The sequence below is a fragment of the Lagenorhynchus albirostris genome, chromosome 7 (genome assembly GCF_949774975.1).
Source record: "Lagenorhynchus albirostris chromosome 7, mLagAlb1.1, whole genome shotgun sequence".
NCBI lineage: Eukaryota > Metazoa > Chordata > Mammalia > Artiodactyla > Delphinidae > Lagenorhynchus > Lagenorhynchus albirostris.
The window spans coordinates 44215086-44232452 of record NC_083101.1 but is presented as its reverse complement, the minus strand read 5'-3'; the positions used below and the strand labels follow the sequence as shown (position 1 = coordinate 44232452).

At 46.4% G+C, this 17367-nt stretch overlaps 1 protein-coding gene across 1 annotated transcript in view; it reads left to right on the top strand.

Moving 5' to 3' along the window:
- Window positions 1-328: 328 nt before the first annotated feature.
- Window positions 329-17367, top strand: part of PCSK5 (proprotein convertase subtilisin/kexin type 5) — a 316125-nt gene continuing 299086 nt past the window's right edge. Inside the window, exon 1 of the mRNA XM_060154957.1 lies at window positions 329-938. Coding sequence (XP_060010940.1) covers window positions 747-938 — 192 coding nt within the window. The 5' untranslated portion in view covers window positions 329-746. The remainder of the gene's footprint in view (window positions 939-17367) is intronic.

Here is a 17367-nt window from a genome sequence, read left to right as displayed (position 1 = left end):
AGAAGGGGGTAAAACCTCCACACCGGGGCTCTCTTCCCAGCCCTTTGGAAAGACTCGCTTTTGCTGCTCAGGACCCTGGAGGCTACAGCCTGAAGAACCCGGCGGCGCTAGGACCTGGTTGGCGCCTGGCCGTGGCCGCTTTCGGGCGGGCGGAGGAGGGAGAGGAGGAGGGAGATGTGGGAAAGGAGGGGTGTCGAGCGGGGCGGGGGGAGTCATTTATGCAGAGAGGGTGCTGCTGCCATTGCCACTTACACTCCCGGCGCGCCGCTCGGAGCCGGAGGGAGCGCGGGGAGAGAGCTAGCGAGCGCTCGGAACCTGGGCCAGCAGAGGGGGCGCCCGGCCGCTGCCTGCACCGCCGCCTGCGTCGCGCTCGGGGGCCCCTGGAGGAGCGAGGGCGAGTCGGAGAGTCCGGGAGCCGAGCCCGGCGAGACCCAGCTGCGGGAGGGCGCCCGCCCCACTCAGCCGCCTCCTGCGCCCGAGCCGGGGAGCGCCGGCCGACCGCCCCGCGGGCCGGAGAGCTGGGAGCACAGGTCTCCGGAGCCCCAGGGATGGTCTAGGAGTCGGCGCGAGGCTCGCTGCTCTGCTCCCTGCCGGGGCTCGCCGCCTCCTGCCGATCGCCCAGGGCTGCGAGCCGCGGCGGCCGGGGGCTGCGAGCCGGGGCGGCCCAGGCCGGAGAAGTTAGTTGTGCGCGCAGCTTAGTGCGCGGAGCAAGCGAGCGACCGAAGAAGCAGCGAAGCGCCGGGGCCATGGGCTGGGGGAGCCGCTGCTGCTGCCCGGGACGGCTGGACTTGCTGTGTGTGCTGGCGCTGCTCGGGGGCTGCCTGCTCCCCGTGTGCCGGACGCGCGTCTACACCAACCACTGGGCAGTCAAAATCGCCGGCGGCTTCCCGGAGGCCAACCGCATAGCCAGCAAGTATGGATTCATCAACCTAGGACAGGTAAGCGCTGGCTGGTCGGGCTCTCGGCCCTGAAGCTGAGAGGGCAGGGGCGGGGGCTGGGGGGAGTCGCTCTGGTCCCCTCCTCGTCAATCCCCCTCCCCCCTTCCAGATGTGCTCTTGCAGCTGTTGCCCTAACTCTTGAGCGATGCTCTCGCGCTCTCACACACACGCACACACACTCATTCGCTCCCCAAAGTTGCTGGGGTTTGTGTTTTGTTTGCTTGTTTCTCGCAAGTCACGAGGCATAGGTAGGGTCTCTGGAAGAATCGCGAATGTACATACCCTCCTGGTGGTTTCAGACCCTACCGGAACTTTTGCAGTGGAAAGTCGGGGACCAGTGGGCTCTTTGGGGGGTAGAGAGTAAGCGCGCCCCTGGTGCCGGCTCCCTGCGGTTTCTGAGAGCTGGTGTAAGGGGGAGGCGGGGAAGGGAAAGCCTTTCCTGCTCGGACCTGAATTTAGTCCAGAAAGAAGTTTCCTCTTCTAGTGGGGAGAGAACCGCTGGGACTGGAGCTAGACCGGAGGAGGGAGAGAAGAGGGGACGGGACCCGGCGTGAGCAAAGGTTTGAGGGGAGACCTCCCGGCTTCTTCGCCTCGCGAGCTGGATCCGCGTGGGGCTCCCAACTGGGGAGTCGGAGGGGGAGGTGGGAGAACTTCCGAGACCATCGACGGGGTTCTGCTTTGGAAAACGGCGAGTCTGCGGAGGCTCGGTGGGGCGAGAGCTGGACGGGCAGCGGGGCGCGGGGCTTTGGTGGGGTGCCGTTCGCGGGCTTTGGGCAGAGCTGCCCGGCTGGGGGACCGTGAATTGAGTGGTGTTACGGGGAAGATTGGAAGCGCAACAGATTTGGAGATACCTCCGCACGGTCTTGGCTTCCTCGCTCTCTTTCCTGCAAGAAATGGGGTGACAAAGGCTGTATAAGCGGGTCCCAGAAAGTGCACCCCCATCCTTACACCCCTCCCACTCGCTTCTCCCGGCCTGGCCCGAGGAGGGGGCCCTGGCCTGACCCTGGTGAGACTTTGCTGGGGGAGGGAGGCGAGGGTGATGGGGGCGCCCTCACAGCAGACGCGCTTGTGGGACTGCTGCGTCTGCACGCGCCGTGCCTGCCCTGCCAGGATGAGGGGAGAGGAGGGTGCCGGCTGGGGCCACTGGAGCAGGAGAGCACAGACGATTTCTGATGCCGTCGAGCTCCATGTCCAGGAGCACAAGTGCTCTAGCACGGGGACTTTCGGCTGCCTGGGGCGCGGCACCGAGAGCAGGCGGATCTGCTGTTGCCGCATCTAGAAAGAGCACTGGGGGGCATCGGGGGAGCGGGAGGTCTTGCTGCTCTTTGTGGGTCCAGAGGGAGGGCGTGTTGCGGAGAAGCCAACCTTGTGCAGGGCTGAGACCAGGGCAAGGGGCATCGTCTGTATCCCCCGTCGCCGAGACCAACACACTCCAGGAAGGAAGGAAGGGACAGCCAGCCAGATTTTCTTGCCTGAGTGCCTATCATCTTCAGGAGAGTTTCATTCTAACGGCTTGGTAGGATTCTACCTGCTTCTTTTTTTCCTCTGGAAGAAAACATCGAGTCTGTTCAAGTGTTTTTACACGAGCTTGAAGTTGGGTGCTGCATGTGACTGGAGAATGTAACAGGAAAGGCTAACAATAAAAGTAGTCATGTTAATAATCTTTCCAGATGCATCACTCAGGTTCAGCTAACACTGAGCATCTCTCATAAAACAGGCATATTTGGAAGAATAGTTCTTGACCATACACTTATTTCATAATCCACAAAATGACCGTTTTTGGTGCATATTACTTCACATACAGCAACAGGGAACCTAATGCTCTGGAGAAGTTGACCCGCACAGGGTCACCCAGCTAGACAGTGGTAAGGGCATGATTCAGACCTAGGACTGTCTGGTCCAGGCCTACTCATGCTTGTGAGGATGGGGGAGAAGGAGGAAGTAAGTAAAATCCCCGTTTCCCTGAATTCTGATTTAGTGGCTCAGTAGACTGGGAGCAAACGTCCAGTCTTAATTCACAGATACTTAGTTCAAGCCGACCTGGACTTCTTGAACCTGAGAAGCTTCAGGAATTACGAAAGCAGAAAGATCTGTATCAAACTAAACTCATTAAATAGAATTTACACATTTCGGAGCCTGGCAGAGTGGGGGAGAAGAAATTGTCACAGAACCCACTCGTGAAGAAGCAAACATTGCAGTATCCTGCAACCTGGCCTGACTTTTTACAAAGGGCCTTCTAGTGGAGATCCATGGATTTTCATTTAAAAAGTAATACTAAGAAAGTTTACATACAAATAGCACCAAACATGATTTGTTGTGGGTTTTTACAATGCCGGTGAGGAAACTGAGTGCTTACAGAGCTGACAGAGAACCCCTTGAACTCATGCCCTAACCAGTGTAAAAAGATCAGCTATTCTTACTGTGTAAAGCATTTCCTCTGTAGATCAAAGGAGCATAACCCTAAGCTAAGTCTTGCAGGTGGTAAATTGAGTTCACACATGCAATATCATTGCACTGTAAGAGCCATCCTTTTGTTATTCTTTCTTTCCATCAGTAAACCAGCTGTGGTTCAGTTGAGGGCAGTAATTTATTTGCAAATGTCTCTGGAATGCTCTCCTATTTTTACCCTTTCGGGCTTGCGGGGGGGTGGGGGGTCCCACCTTATATGTCACAGATTGGAACTGAGACCTGTTATTGTTTCTAAAGCCATTTAATATCCTGGTAGTATTTTTGATATCTTTCTATATAATATTTTAGGTGAATAAGGCAGTGACTTTCCACCACAGTAAAGGTACGGTTTTGACTGTCTATTCAGAGTTTCAGTATCATGTTTCGTATAGCATCTTAGCATTTAAAAGCCACCAGAGGTAAAATTTCTGGCCTGGAGATTTCTACAGAAAAGAATAGGCATGCCTCTCATGTTCACGAAAGATAGGAAATGGAGAGTAACACAAGAGCAAGTAAGCAAGCAACAGGCAGAAAGGACATACTTGACTTCCTGGAAAGGAATAATAATGAAGGCTTTCTTGTCTTTGGTTATAGAAATAGTGCTTGTTTTGGTAGGTTTTCACACAGTGTTTATATTTTGTGAATGGTTATGCCTCGAAATTCTGAAATTCTAGAAAGCCCTTCCTTTCTTCCCCTACAAGCCCGGACTCCAAGCCCTCTTAATATTTAGTTCGACCTCCGTACCCCAGGTGGCTGAGGGTAGGTACGTCTGCCTGTTGGCCTGCACAGGGATGGAAGAACAGGCCTAGTTCTTCCTTCCTAATCGTGTGCTCTGACCCTTTGAACTAGCGGTATAGTGGTTAGAGGATAGAAAAGACATAAAGGAATAAGACCTGACATAATGTTAATTGTGAACCTTTGTTTGGACAAAATCTACAAACCAGTAGGAATTAACTTCTGGTTATTTGAACCAGAAGGGAGGAAGGTCCTCTGTAAAGGTTGTTTGCAGTATGCAACAGCTGTATTTATCCTTCTGTGAGGTGCTTAGAATCCTTGATTCCAAATTGAGATCACCTGGAGCAAAAACCCCTCCCCAAACCTTGTAACTTATCTTAGGCAAGAGTCCAGAAAGATAAAGCCAGCTGCAAGCAATACTGGGGAAAATGTTTTACCTGGTGTTGCCATTGAGAGCATAGACTTGGAAGCTCTGCAGATGCCACTTGCAAGGTCCAGGCAAGCAGGAAAGTCACTGAACTTAATGGAGCCCCTGTTCCTTCATCTGTAAAAGGATAAATCTCTAGATAATAGAGGGAGTCGATTCTGTGTTGCCTAGCATATAGTTAAGCTTGCTGTGGAAGGTTTGTTGAATCTGAATCTGAAATAAGTGAGATTCAGACTTTATTTAGATATGGAGAATGGAAGACATTTTTATAAAAAGCAGGAAGATGCAACTCATTGAAGGTCAGGAAAATACATTTTTGATGACCAAGTCAAAAGAGCTAAATCAGAGCTTTGTAGACAGGGAAACTCGTTTTCCACTTCAACTAACAATTTAAAATAGTTTAAAAATAGTTTTCCATTGGGTTCTAAACAATTCTGGCTGATTTCCTGTGGCAGTGCTCCCTTCCCTGGTTGATCTTTGTCGTAGCCCATTAAATAGTATAGGATAAGCTCAATGGAGATGGAAGAAAGGGACAAAAAATATCTGAAGACAGTATTTTATAAAGCATCTTGCCTTGGTATATTATGATAGATCATATTTGAATTCATATTTCATTTAATTCTGAATGTGGTTTACATGAGGAAGGTTAGAAGAAGCTTTTTCCAAATCAGCAGGAAGAGCTGCTTTAGCAGGAAGAACATTGTTCATCGATGCCCCGAAGGCCTCCCACTCTGCTGGTTAGTTTTGACCTGTGAGTAATGTGGGTTGCTTGAAGTGCTGGTAAACAGTGGAGAGTGAGTTCTGGGTGCTCACGGATGGCATTAGAAATAGGGGATGGGGCTAGTCCGGTAGGTTGTATGAGAGTGGACCGTCCTCCCCTAGTTATATCCTTAGGCATTTGTAAATGGATGTGGGAGTCCCAGGTTGATCCTTGTGTGATGCACCTGCCTTTGCACCAGGCAGGAACCTCAGCTCTGACCTCCATGCCCGAGAACCTTAGCTTTGACTTCTGCTGGCCACTGTCACATGCGTAATTCTCATGAGTGGGGGAACCATTCATGAGAAGAAGCAGTTCAGGGTGCTTGGCCTGATGATGGTGGGTCTGTTGCTTTAACCTCATAGACTAGGAATGGCTTGTATGTGGCCATTGGGATTTTCGGGGTCTGTTTGAATTGAAACACTGCATTTTTGTGAGCCCCAAGGCAGCTGAATTTGCCTTATTGCTATCTTTCATGAGTTTATATCCAGAGGTCCTAACTGTAAAGGTCAGCCAGAGAAGCAGGGTAGTGTGCTGGGAAAATGTCCAGCAATGTCTAACTCTTTGGTTAAGGGAGGGAGTCCTGACCCAGAAACATCCCCTGGGCAGGGAGGGGAATTTGTGTTGTCGGTTCAAGTTATGTGAAGCAGTGTCTGGGTTTCCCCCAAGGCTTAAGTATCTCCCGGCATCGCTCTGGCTTCTGACTTTATCACTTGGCTAATTCAGGTTGGATTAAATGACAAAGAAGCCGACTTTATCTTCATGGGTGGTAAAAATGAATGCTGATACACACTCATGCGTGCTATAAGATACATATGTATGTATCTATGCATTTCTATTTTTATCAAAGTTAAATTTGCACATAGTTTAAAGTGAAATTACTCATGCAACATTCTCACTAGTTCAACCGATTACATCTCTCCGTCTAAGTGTACCAAGAAGGAACAATCCATGCCAATAAACTCTTCAGTTTAGGTTAACGCTGGGAGGAAAAAGAGACCAGAAAGAAAACCAGACTGAGTCAGAAGGTTTGAGTGAAACTTCAAACCTTTTATTTATTTACCAACCTGACCCTCAGTGCCTGATTTTTCACGTTGGGGACCTTAACACCTGCTCCATCCACCTCACAGGGTTGCTGTGTTATCAAGTGCCCTAATAATGAATGTGAATATATAAATAAAACAAGACATAGGAAGCATTATATGATCTATAAGGACTCCACGGAGATGCAAAAGCTGCTCAAAGGAAAAATAAGAGAATGCCAGGGTTCCTGGGGGTTTCTGTGGTGGAGCACTGGTGATTTTGTAAACTTTATTTATTTATTTATATTTTTGGCTGCGCGCGGGCTTTCTCTAGTTGCGGCGAGCAGGGGCTACTCTTCGTTGCGGTGCACGGGTTTCTCCTTGCGGTGGCTTCTCTTGTTGCGGAGCACGGGCTCCAGGCGCACGGGCTTCAGTAGTTGAGGCTCATGGGCTCTAGGGCGCAGGCTCAGTAGTTGTGGCGCACGGGCTTAGTTGCTCCGCGGCGTGTGGGATCTTCGCGGACCAGGGCTCGAACCCATGTCCCCTGCATTGGCAGGCGGATTCTTAACTGCTGCGCCACCAGGGGAGCCCGTGGACCTAGGACATTTTTATCCATAGCTACTGTTAAGCAAGACAAGTACTAATGGAGCCACAGGCAGTGCGGTATGGTTCAGTCCCACCTGGGAGGGGTTCTCTGGTAGCTGTGTGCATAATGACCTGGAAGAGGCAGAGAGGCTATTTTGTTGGGAAAAGTTAATTGTTAACAAACACAGAACCTGTGACAATGGAAACAGAATAGATTTGGAAGCTCTTATACAGGTGGATTCAACATGGCTTGGTAACCAAATGCAAGTGGAGGTTGAGGAGAAGGGAGAAGGTGAAGAGAACAAAGTTTATAGCCTGGGGACCCGGAGAATGGGGACTTGTCTGTAGAATGAGGGCAGTCTGCTGGGAGCAACATGGTAGGTTCAGCCTTAGTGTTGTTGGCAGGTAGAGAGTCATGCAGATGCAAATGTCCAGTAGGAAGAAGAGAATTTAGGGCAGGAAATAAGTGAAGACTGGCACTCACCACCTCAATATAAGTGAAACTGTGGAAGGGCATAGGATGCTAAGAAGTGAAGCACAAAGAGAGAGGAGGGCTGGGAATACAGCCTGAAGCTGGGGGTGATGGAGATGAATGGTTCTCGAACACAAAGGGATACTGTCTTTGAAATGATAGGCCACAGTGTCCCAGCTTTGAGAAAGATGGTAGGGCTAAAATACAACCTCCATGGAGAAGGCAAGGGATAAAGGGAGTAGATGAAGGGGGCGGGGAGGCCCTGAAGATACAGAGTCAGAGAGCCACAGAGCATCGCACTAAAGAGAAATCCTGTAGAGAGAATCTAGGAGGTGAGAACTGAAACACGGCTTAAAGAACTGGGGACAAGGAGGTTACCCGTGCTCTTAGCACCAATGCTTGATTGAGCAGTGAGGGGGAGTTTCATTGCACATCTGCCTGCCCACCTACCTTATCTCCCTTCATCTCATCAATGTCCTGGAGTATTTAGGATCATAGGTCTAGAACCAAAAGGGTTTGAATCCTAATACTGCCACTTCCTAGCTGGGCTACCCTAGGCAAGCATCTTAAGCTCTCTGTGCCTAAGTTTCTTCGTGTGTGAAAAAGATCTAATGGTATTTTCCTCATAGGGTTGTTGTGAGGATTAGTTGAAAGTAGTTAGAATGGTGCCTGGCACGTACTGCATACTCAATAAATGTCAGTTATTATGTCTTGTTCTTTTTTTCAACCAAGTTATGCTCAGTTTCTATATACTGTTTTCACTTAATGTTGTATTATGAGCCTTTTCCAATGTTACTAAATAATTTCAGGCAAATATTAATGGCTGCATAGTCGAAGGTACCATACTATCTTGTAATTAGTGTGACCATAATCGTATTTTGGCAGGGACAGCACTGGTTTATGCCTACAGTAAATCAGTTCACCTCCATTAAGTATTTTTTATATCCCTTTCACTTTTCAGACATGTCTGAGTTTGGCAGAGAAATGATATGGTCACCCTGATTGCATGTGTATTTGTGCGTGTGTTTGAGTGTGTAATTGCATATCTGTTCTTCCACTAGCTGGGAAAGCAGGGCTGTGCCTCATTCCTATTTGTGTCCCCAGCACCTAGCCCAGTGGGTGGCATAGGAGAAGCACAGTGAGCCCTTGGGACAGGAAGCATAAAGGGTGCACCTAGAGAGGAGTAGGTTTGGAAAGGAAGAGGGACATTGGTGCCTTGAGCCTAAAGAAGAATGAAGGTGAATGGAGATTTAGGGAGTTCACACTGGGGAGGAAAGGAGGTGAGCGTGTGTGGACAATGGTCTGGATCTCACTGTCGGTTCTGAGGTGAAGGTCACCTGCAGAGAGAGGGGGAACTGGGTGAAATTGGTGGCCTGGTGCTCCAGGGCTCCTACCAGAAAATTCTGATAGGAATTAACGACCTAATTAGTGCCTAATGAGAAGAGTTGCCAAACGGCAATGGCAGTAGCTGCTTGTGCATAGTTATTGCTCAGTAAGTAGTGGTTAAGTGAATGAGTGAGAAAATGAACCAGTCTATATTGTTCTGTGCTTTTGTGACTAATGCTCAGGAACCTGAGATTAGATAAAGACAAAACAGGGAGTTAGAATGTATCAGAGTGAGAGAGAGAAGGGAACAAGAGACTGTGGGAAGCTGGCGGTGACGGAGATGAATGGTTCTCGAACACAAAGGGATACTGTCTTTGAAATGATAGACCACAGTGTCCTGGCTTTGAGAAAGATGGTAGGGCTAAAATAGGACTGGGGAGCCAAAGGAATAGGGCAGGTATAAAGGTTCAAAATAAAAATGGAAAGCCTGTCTGATAAGAGTGGTAGAAGTGGAAAGATGGGAGCCGTCCCAGAGGGTAATTTTCTTTGTAAGCTCTAGGTTAGAGCTATTCTGCATGATAAGGTCCAAGGTGGGCTGACCAGATAGAGAACAGGTGAAGGCCAGTGGACTGGATGGGATCAAGAAACTGTGAGGCTGTGATATTGGCAGGGTTATCAGCTTGGATAAGATAAGGATTCCAAGTATTTTGTGCTGGTATACTCACTAGGCAGATAAGCACGAAGTCTGCCCCATACTTCAATTCTCCTTGGATAAATTTAGGTATTATCTCTACTTTACACATCTGTGCACTATTATTTGCACTGCAGGTCCTGTATCAACTTAAGGGATAAAGATAGATTCATGGGGGATTGCTTCCCAAATGAGCCTTCCCATATTTGATTTAAAAACTGAAGTTTGCATTGAGCGCTGAATATAGAGGGAAGAGTGTAAACAGAGAATGTAAAGCCAGAAATAATATTTAAGGATGATTTAAAAATGGTATATATGATGTCACATTTTATGTTTGCCTCTATCTTAAGTCGTCATGTAGCCTACTTCCCATTATAATAAATAATTATACCTATAATTTATTCACGTCATGTATTCTGCCCTTCACATATATTTTTTTAATAGTATAATGAAGTATGTTCTGAACATGTTTTTTATGTATTCTTAGTCTAACTTTACTGCCTTGTAAGAATATGGACATATTTTAAAATGTGTTTTTTAAGTTATTTATAAATTGCTCTCTGTATAATATTTTTAGGTTGCTGTCTACAATACTAGATTAATCTTGTTTGCATTTATATGTGAATCTGATTGTTAGGTTAGGGTTAGCACCACAAAAGAAGCATGAAGTTTCTAGTTGAATCTTCTGTGCATTATCTAAGGGGTTAATTCTGTCCTGGGAAAATTACATTGTGGATACCCTGCCAGCATTGAAACTGGTTAAGATTTATTAAAAGCAAGTCCTTCCCTGCTGCCTTTCCCAGTGTGTGTGTGTGTGTGTGTGTGTGTGTGTGTGTGTGTGTGTGTGTGTGTGTACACACATATATATATATCACATATATTTGTACTAAGTACTTAGAGCTGATATTTTTGTAATAAGTACTTAAGGTCTGGTATTTTTCTACTCTGAGAAGCTCTTACAGCTGTAAAAATATACCAGTTCTCTCCATATCGATGTTCCCAGGCTTGTACCTTGTTTTCACTAGTTGAAGTTTCTCAACCATAATAAAACTGGGCAGTGCTCATGAGTTTGAATGCAGTGCAGGGAGGGAAGACAATTTCAGAGCCTTTAATCTTGTAAGCATATATCCGTAACTACAAGTTTAGAAGTTTACTGCTTACTCATCCTGGACCTATTCTAGTTGCATTTAACTAATTTTTTTTTTTCCTGTGTGTGTGTGGGACCCATTCATCAATTTCAGAGTTTTTCAAGAGAAAACTAAATTGTAGGCCACTTAAGATTTATTATAGCCTAGCTTCCAGCAAAACCTTTTTTCTTTATTTTTTTAACCTTGGGGCATCTTTCCATTTGGTTAATGCTCATGAGCCAATTTACCAAATGCTGCATTCTTTGACTCATCGTAGGATGATGTCATTGCTTCTGGGCTAGTTGGGCAATGCTGAGAACCAGTAAACAAAACTCAGGGCTGAAAACAGGTGACTTGAATTCTCCTCTAGGTCCTGCCCTGCCACTAATTTGCCACATACTTATGAACTGGTCATAGTTTTCTGTCTTAAAGGATTCGTTTTATTCATTGTTTTATTTTAAAAATAGTTATTGAAGGACACCATCAAGAAAAGTCAAAAGACAATGCACAGAATGGGAGAAAATATTTGCAAATCACATCTGATGAGAGCCTTGTATCCAGAATATGTAAAGAACTCCTACACTCAATAATAAAAAGACAAATAACCCAATTAAAAATGGGCACAAAGGATCTGAATAGACATGTCTCCAAAGAAGATATACAAATGGCCAATAAGCACATGAAAAGTTGCTCAACGTCATTAGTCATCAGGGAAATGCAAATCAAAACCACAATGAGATACTAATTCACATCATATTCAGTTAGGTTACTATAATCAGAAAGACAGATAATCACAAGTGTTGACAAGAATGTGGAGAGGGCTGCCCTGGTGGCGCAGTGGTTGAGAATCTGCCTGCCAATGCAGGGGACATGGGTTCGAGCCCTGGTCTGGGAAGATCCCACATGCCGCGGAGCAACTAGGCCCGTGAGCCACAACTACTGAGCCTGCGCGTCTGGAGCTTGTGCTCCGCAACAAGAGAGGCCGCGACAGTGAGAGGCCTGCGCACCACGATGAAGAGTGGCCCCCGCTCGCTGCAACTAGAGAAAGCCCACGCACAGAAATGAAGACCCAACACAGCCAAAAATAAATAAATAAATAAATAAATAAAATTTTAAAAAAAAGAATGTGGAGAAATTGGAACCCTCATACACTATTAGTGGAAATGCAAAGTGGTGCAACCACTGTTGGAAAACAGTCTGGCAGTCCCTCAAAACATTAAGCAAACATAGAGTTACCATACGACCCAGCAGTTCCACACCTAAGGATACAGTCAAGGGAAATGAAACATTTGTTCACACAAAAACCTGCAGACAAAAGTTGGTGGCAGCATTATTCATAGGAGCCAGAAAATAGAAACAACACAAATGTGTATCAACTGATGAATGGATGAACAAAATATAGTGTATCCTTACAATGGAATATTCTGCAATAAAAATGAATGAAGTACTGATACAGGCTACAACATGGATGAACCTTGAAAACACTTCACCGGCTGAGTGAAAGGAACCAGTCACAAAAGGTCATGAATGTATGATTCTGTTTATATGAAATGTCCAGAGTAGACAAATCTACAGAGACAGAAAGTAGATTAGTGGTTGCCTAGGGCTGAAAGGATTGGGGGGTGGGGAGATGGGGGGACCGCTCATGGGTATGGGGTTTCTTTCGGGGGTGATGAAAATGTTCTAAAATGGGTTGTGATTTTTGCACAACTGTGTAACTACACTAAAAACATTTGAATAGTATACTTTAAATAAATATATGGTATGTGAACTTTATCTCGGTGAAGCTGCTAAAAAATAGTTATTGAGTACCTGTTGTTTATTAGCCATTCTGTTAGACCCAGTCCTACTGTATCTGTCTTTAAATAAGGTATGTGCTCACATGGGGCTTATAGTGAGAGGAACCAACCTATGAGGCAGCCATGAAGTGAATAAAATAATTTCAAATTATGATAAGTTGCTATTGGAAAGCTAAATACATTAGTAGAGTAAAAAGTGCCTAAGGGTGGGAGGACTCCTTCAGATAGGCTGGTTAGGGAAGCTCATTGAGGAGGGAACACTCGAGCAGAGATCTGAATAAGAAGGAGCCCCGACCACATGGAGGTCTGGGGTGGGGTGAGTTCCCTGCAGAGGAGACAGCTGGTGCAAAGGCCCCAGGGGAACAGAAACCGGCAGGTGTAAATGAAGTCTAGTGAACAGGGAAGAAGTGGTTGAGCTTGAGATTGAAGAGGGTGATCTTAAAGCTTGATTTTGGTGATGCCATTTACCTATTCAGAAGTCACCAGTAGCCGCCATTTGCCTCCTGTGTTTAAACAAACAGATTCCTTCTCTGGGCTTTTACAGTCCTCTATCTACTAGTCCTGAAATACTTTTTCCATCGACTTTCTTGCTCCGTCCCTTAACAAAGCAAAACTGGACTTCCCATTGTTCCCCAGATACTAGACTCAATCCTTTCCTGTTTCTGTGCCAGTCTTTCCACCTGGAATATTCATCTGACCCCTTGCCCTTCTGGAAATTCTCTTCTTGAAGACACATCTCAAATGTCACCTCCACTATACCTCACTCTGGAAATACAGGTAAAATACAGGTACAATCACTCTGATTTTTCAGTGCTTTGACTCCAATAGTACTTTGCCCAAAATCTCCCCAGGGAATTTAGTAAAGTTTTTTTTTTTTTTTCTTTTCTCCTTGTAAGGGGCTTAATTATTATTCCACAGCATGTAGCATGGTGTTTGGCTCTGTAAAGGTAATCACTGAATATTGGTCAAATCCTAAAGTATGTTATAGTCCTGCAGTGTATATAAAATGAGAAACAAATCTGAACACTGGAGAAAAATTTTTAAAAATTCTATTACCCAGTCAATAAGGAAGGCTCACAGTGCATAGTATATTCTATAGTGGAGTGTGGTAAAAAGGAGTGATCTAGGATTGATGAGTCATGTGTATATGGATTCTAAAGTCCAGGGCTTCCTGGGAAATAGCCTAATCCTTATCTTTGAATGTTTCAGAACTTGGCATCGTCAGCAGGGTCATTCTTTCTGGCTTTGACTTCATGAGAATTCTTAGTGGGAGAGTCAGAGTACACAGTGTGACATTGTCCACCCCAAGAGCCAAGTCCCAGATCATCCAAGGACTGCGATGGCTTCTCCAGGGATTCCAAGGAACGCTGGGGGCTCTGCTGGCTACGCTCATCTCCCTGGGGGTGACAGTGCAAGTCTTGTATCTACTGGAGCAGTGGGAAGAACAGCACAGAGGGACCCCCCAATGATGGAATTGGTCAGTAGTAAGAGAAGGTTTCAGATCACAGGCTAATTGTACTGTCTGTGTGGAATGCGTGGGAGTAGCAAAAATAAGCAGATTTGGTGCACACGACGGGCCCTAAAGCTCTGTATAATATAAGCCGTAGAATCTTGTGATGGCCCATGGCTGACCTACCTGGATCGACCATGGAAGGGCTTACCTGGATTGGCCAATTTGAAGGGCCAAAGCGCTGAAGTTAAATCTGCATGAGAGGAGGAATTACAGCCTCCAGGATAAACACATAAATTAAGTCCTGCAGTTTAGTCCTTAAGGAGTGGCTTCAGAGATATCCTTGGAGATAGGAAATAAACTGAGAACAAATAGAGGAACTATCCACTGGGAGTTAACTCCACTTAATTATGAAAGGAATGCCCTCTTGGTTGGGTGACATGGCCAGAAGCTAGTCTCTCAATCGAGATGGGTCTCCCCATCTGACCTCGTCACTTTAATCAGTTCTAAGCCTCAAATGACCAGTCCCTTCAGGCTCAGGCAGATAGAGGGAAAGGTGAGTTATATTTTCTGGGTCAGATGGAAGGGAGATGGGAAAGCTGAGTCTTCTTCTGCTGTATACGATTCTAGAGTAGAGCTATTCTCTTCTCTCCATTGAGGTGGGTCTACTGTAGCTAAGCCCTTTGTTACTTCTTGTTTGGACTGCTGTGCCAGTCCTATCCTGTCCCACTGTCTTTCCCTTCAAAACATGCCACATAAGGCAGTTTAATCTTTTCAGAACCCACTGTGGTCAGAGACTTCTTCCTCTTCTCCTCCCCCCTCTTCCCACTCGCCCCTCCCCTCCCCCTCCTCCCCCTCCTCCCCCTCCCCCTCCCCCTCCTCCCCCTCCCCCTCCTCCCCCCTCCCCTCCTCCCCCCTCCCCTCCTCCCCCCTCCCCCTCCTCCCCCTCCCCCTCCTCCCCCCTCCCCCTCCTCCCCCTCCCCCTCCTCCCCCTCCCCCTCCTCCCCTCCCCCTCCTCCCCCCTCCCCTCCCCCTCCTCCCCCTCCTCCCCTCCCCCTCCTCCCCCCTCCTCCCCTCCCCCTCCTCCCCCTCCCCCTCCTTCCCCCCCACCCCACCCCGTCTATTCTGAATATCATTCAGCCTAAACATTTTGCCATTCTTTGCACATGCACTGCCATGCCCTACTTTTCTGCCCCTGCTCGAGTTGCTCCCACTGCCTGGACATCCTCCCGTCCGGTTCTCACTCATTCGGCAAAGCCCTTCTCAGACGTCATTTCCTCAAATGAAATTGCCTGTGGCTAAAACCTCTTTTGTTTAAACTCTGGTACTTTATGGTACCTGGAAGAGTGTGCTCTGCCATTCAGATGCCCTCGGGAAAATACTCTGAAACGGATAAATGGCTTTGAATACGTGGAGGCCGGGAGGGAATAGAGACGGCAGCGTCGTTAATACCATCCCCTGAATATTTTCAGTTCTTCTCACCATGTGATAGGATTGTATTTCCCTATTTGCGGTGTAAGTGGGTGTATTTCCTATTTGGTCATGTAACTTCTGTTGGCCAAGGAAATGTGAGCAAAGTGACACACGTCCCCTCTTAACAGTCAGTGCATGATTCACTGTGCTCCCCATCTGCCCTACTTCGATCTGCCAAGCTCCAGGTGGTGGGTGCTCCATTGGCCTGGGTCCTTGCGGGCCATGATGAGCGGCGCTCCCAGCCAGTGCACAATGGATGTGTAACATGAGCTAGAAACAAGCTTTTCTTGTTTTCAGTCACTGAGATTCATGGGTTCATTTGTTCCTACTGTGGAATCTTGCCTGTTCCCACTAATACAAAAGTTCAAGAGCTTTCTCCTTAGCCTTGCACACAGTATAGATGGAGATTGGTAATGGAAGAGGGAGAAAGATTATGTGATACTCTAGATAAGAATCCTGTGACTTAATAGGAAGACCTCATGGATCTCCAGTATACATTGTGCTCATTATGCAAGTGATAATGACATGTGTTTCAAAAAATCAGAAGCCAGATAGTAGGTATTTGCAAATGTGTGTATGGGATTCTGTTGCTTAGAGATTTGCACTTCCTGAAAGAAACCCTGAAGATCCCAGAGCTTAGTTGCTCCGAGTTGCTTCTCTCCAGCCTTGCCAGCTCTCCAGAGGAGACTTGTTCCATAAGTTTAGATATGCCTGTCCATGACTGGTAAGACTAGAGAAAATTGAGGGTTTGTTTCCTTTTCCAAGAAGACAGAAACGTAGTGTACTACAGTTTGTCTTTTATTTTTTCCCATCAAATGAAAATAACGTGTTAGCTTTGTACCTCAGTTAATTGTTTAATATCGAACTTGCTTTTTGCTTGCCAATTGCACTTGTTTGTGCCACTGCTAAGGACCACACTGTACTCTCATATTATGACACCCACTGCTGCAGAATCCACTTAAATTTGCCGCCGCATTCCACAGGCCATTGTGCCTTAGTTGTTAGTGAACTGGCTTCCCAAACATGTGGGTATTTGTGTGCTTATTGATTTATGTGAGGTGGACACAGTGGGGAACATCTGAGATTTAAAATGTTATGGCCCGAATTTCCAACTCTTGACATGAATCCAAAGCAGCAGATTTTTCTTCTTTGGCAAGACAGAATTGAAGCAACATGCAGTGATTTGGTTCGCCGATTTGCGAGCTGTTAAAAATCGGAATAATTTAAAATGAGGAGTGTAAGTGCTGCATAATGTGAAAACTATTCTAAAGGTCACATGGCTATGCAGCCTTAGACAAGTTAAGCACCGTGAAACTAGAACTGTTTTGAATAAATTTGAAACACCGCATGTGAATGAACATGTGGATTTTTTTTTTTTTGGCTAAAATATTCTGTTACCAAAGTAGTTGAAATCTTATTTAGTTCACCCTGAATCTGAAGAGACAAGGTTCTAATGAATCTAGGAGGTCCTGCTCCTACCTTTTAGTCTCTCAGTGATGGAGGCCATTTCGGGCCTTTATTTCTTTCACTCGTGGGTTTTTTTTTTTTTTTTCCTTTGTGATCATCATTCTGTCCTTCAACATTCACTGCAAATATTTTAGACTATCTCCCCTATGCTAAGTACACTACTAAACCCTGAAGATGCAGTGGGGCACAAAAATCTCTACCCTCTTGGAAATTACAAGGGTTCCAGCTTGCTTCAAAACATATCACCCAAAACCCAGTGGCTTAAAATGACAATCATTATTTCTGTGAGGCTGTGAGTTGAATGTTAGGTTCTTCAGGCAACTGGTGGGTCACCTAGGGCCTGGCTAGTCTGGGATGGCTTCACTCATGTTCTTGTGGTTTCTGCTGGCTGCTAGCTTAGATTATGGGGGTAACTGGTCATGGGTCTCCCATCCTCCAGCAGGCTCGTTTGTGCTTCTTCCCTTAGCGACAAGAAGGTATCCCAGCAACCAGAGAGAGAAATTCTCATGTGCAAGCTCTTTTCAAATTTTTGCTCGTGTCCATATCCTAACATCCCATAAGTCAAAGCAAGTCACATTACCAAGCCCAGCTTCAAGAAGCAGAGACATCTCTTCCTCCATAGAAAGAGATGCCAAGAATTTGTGGCCATA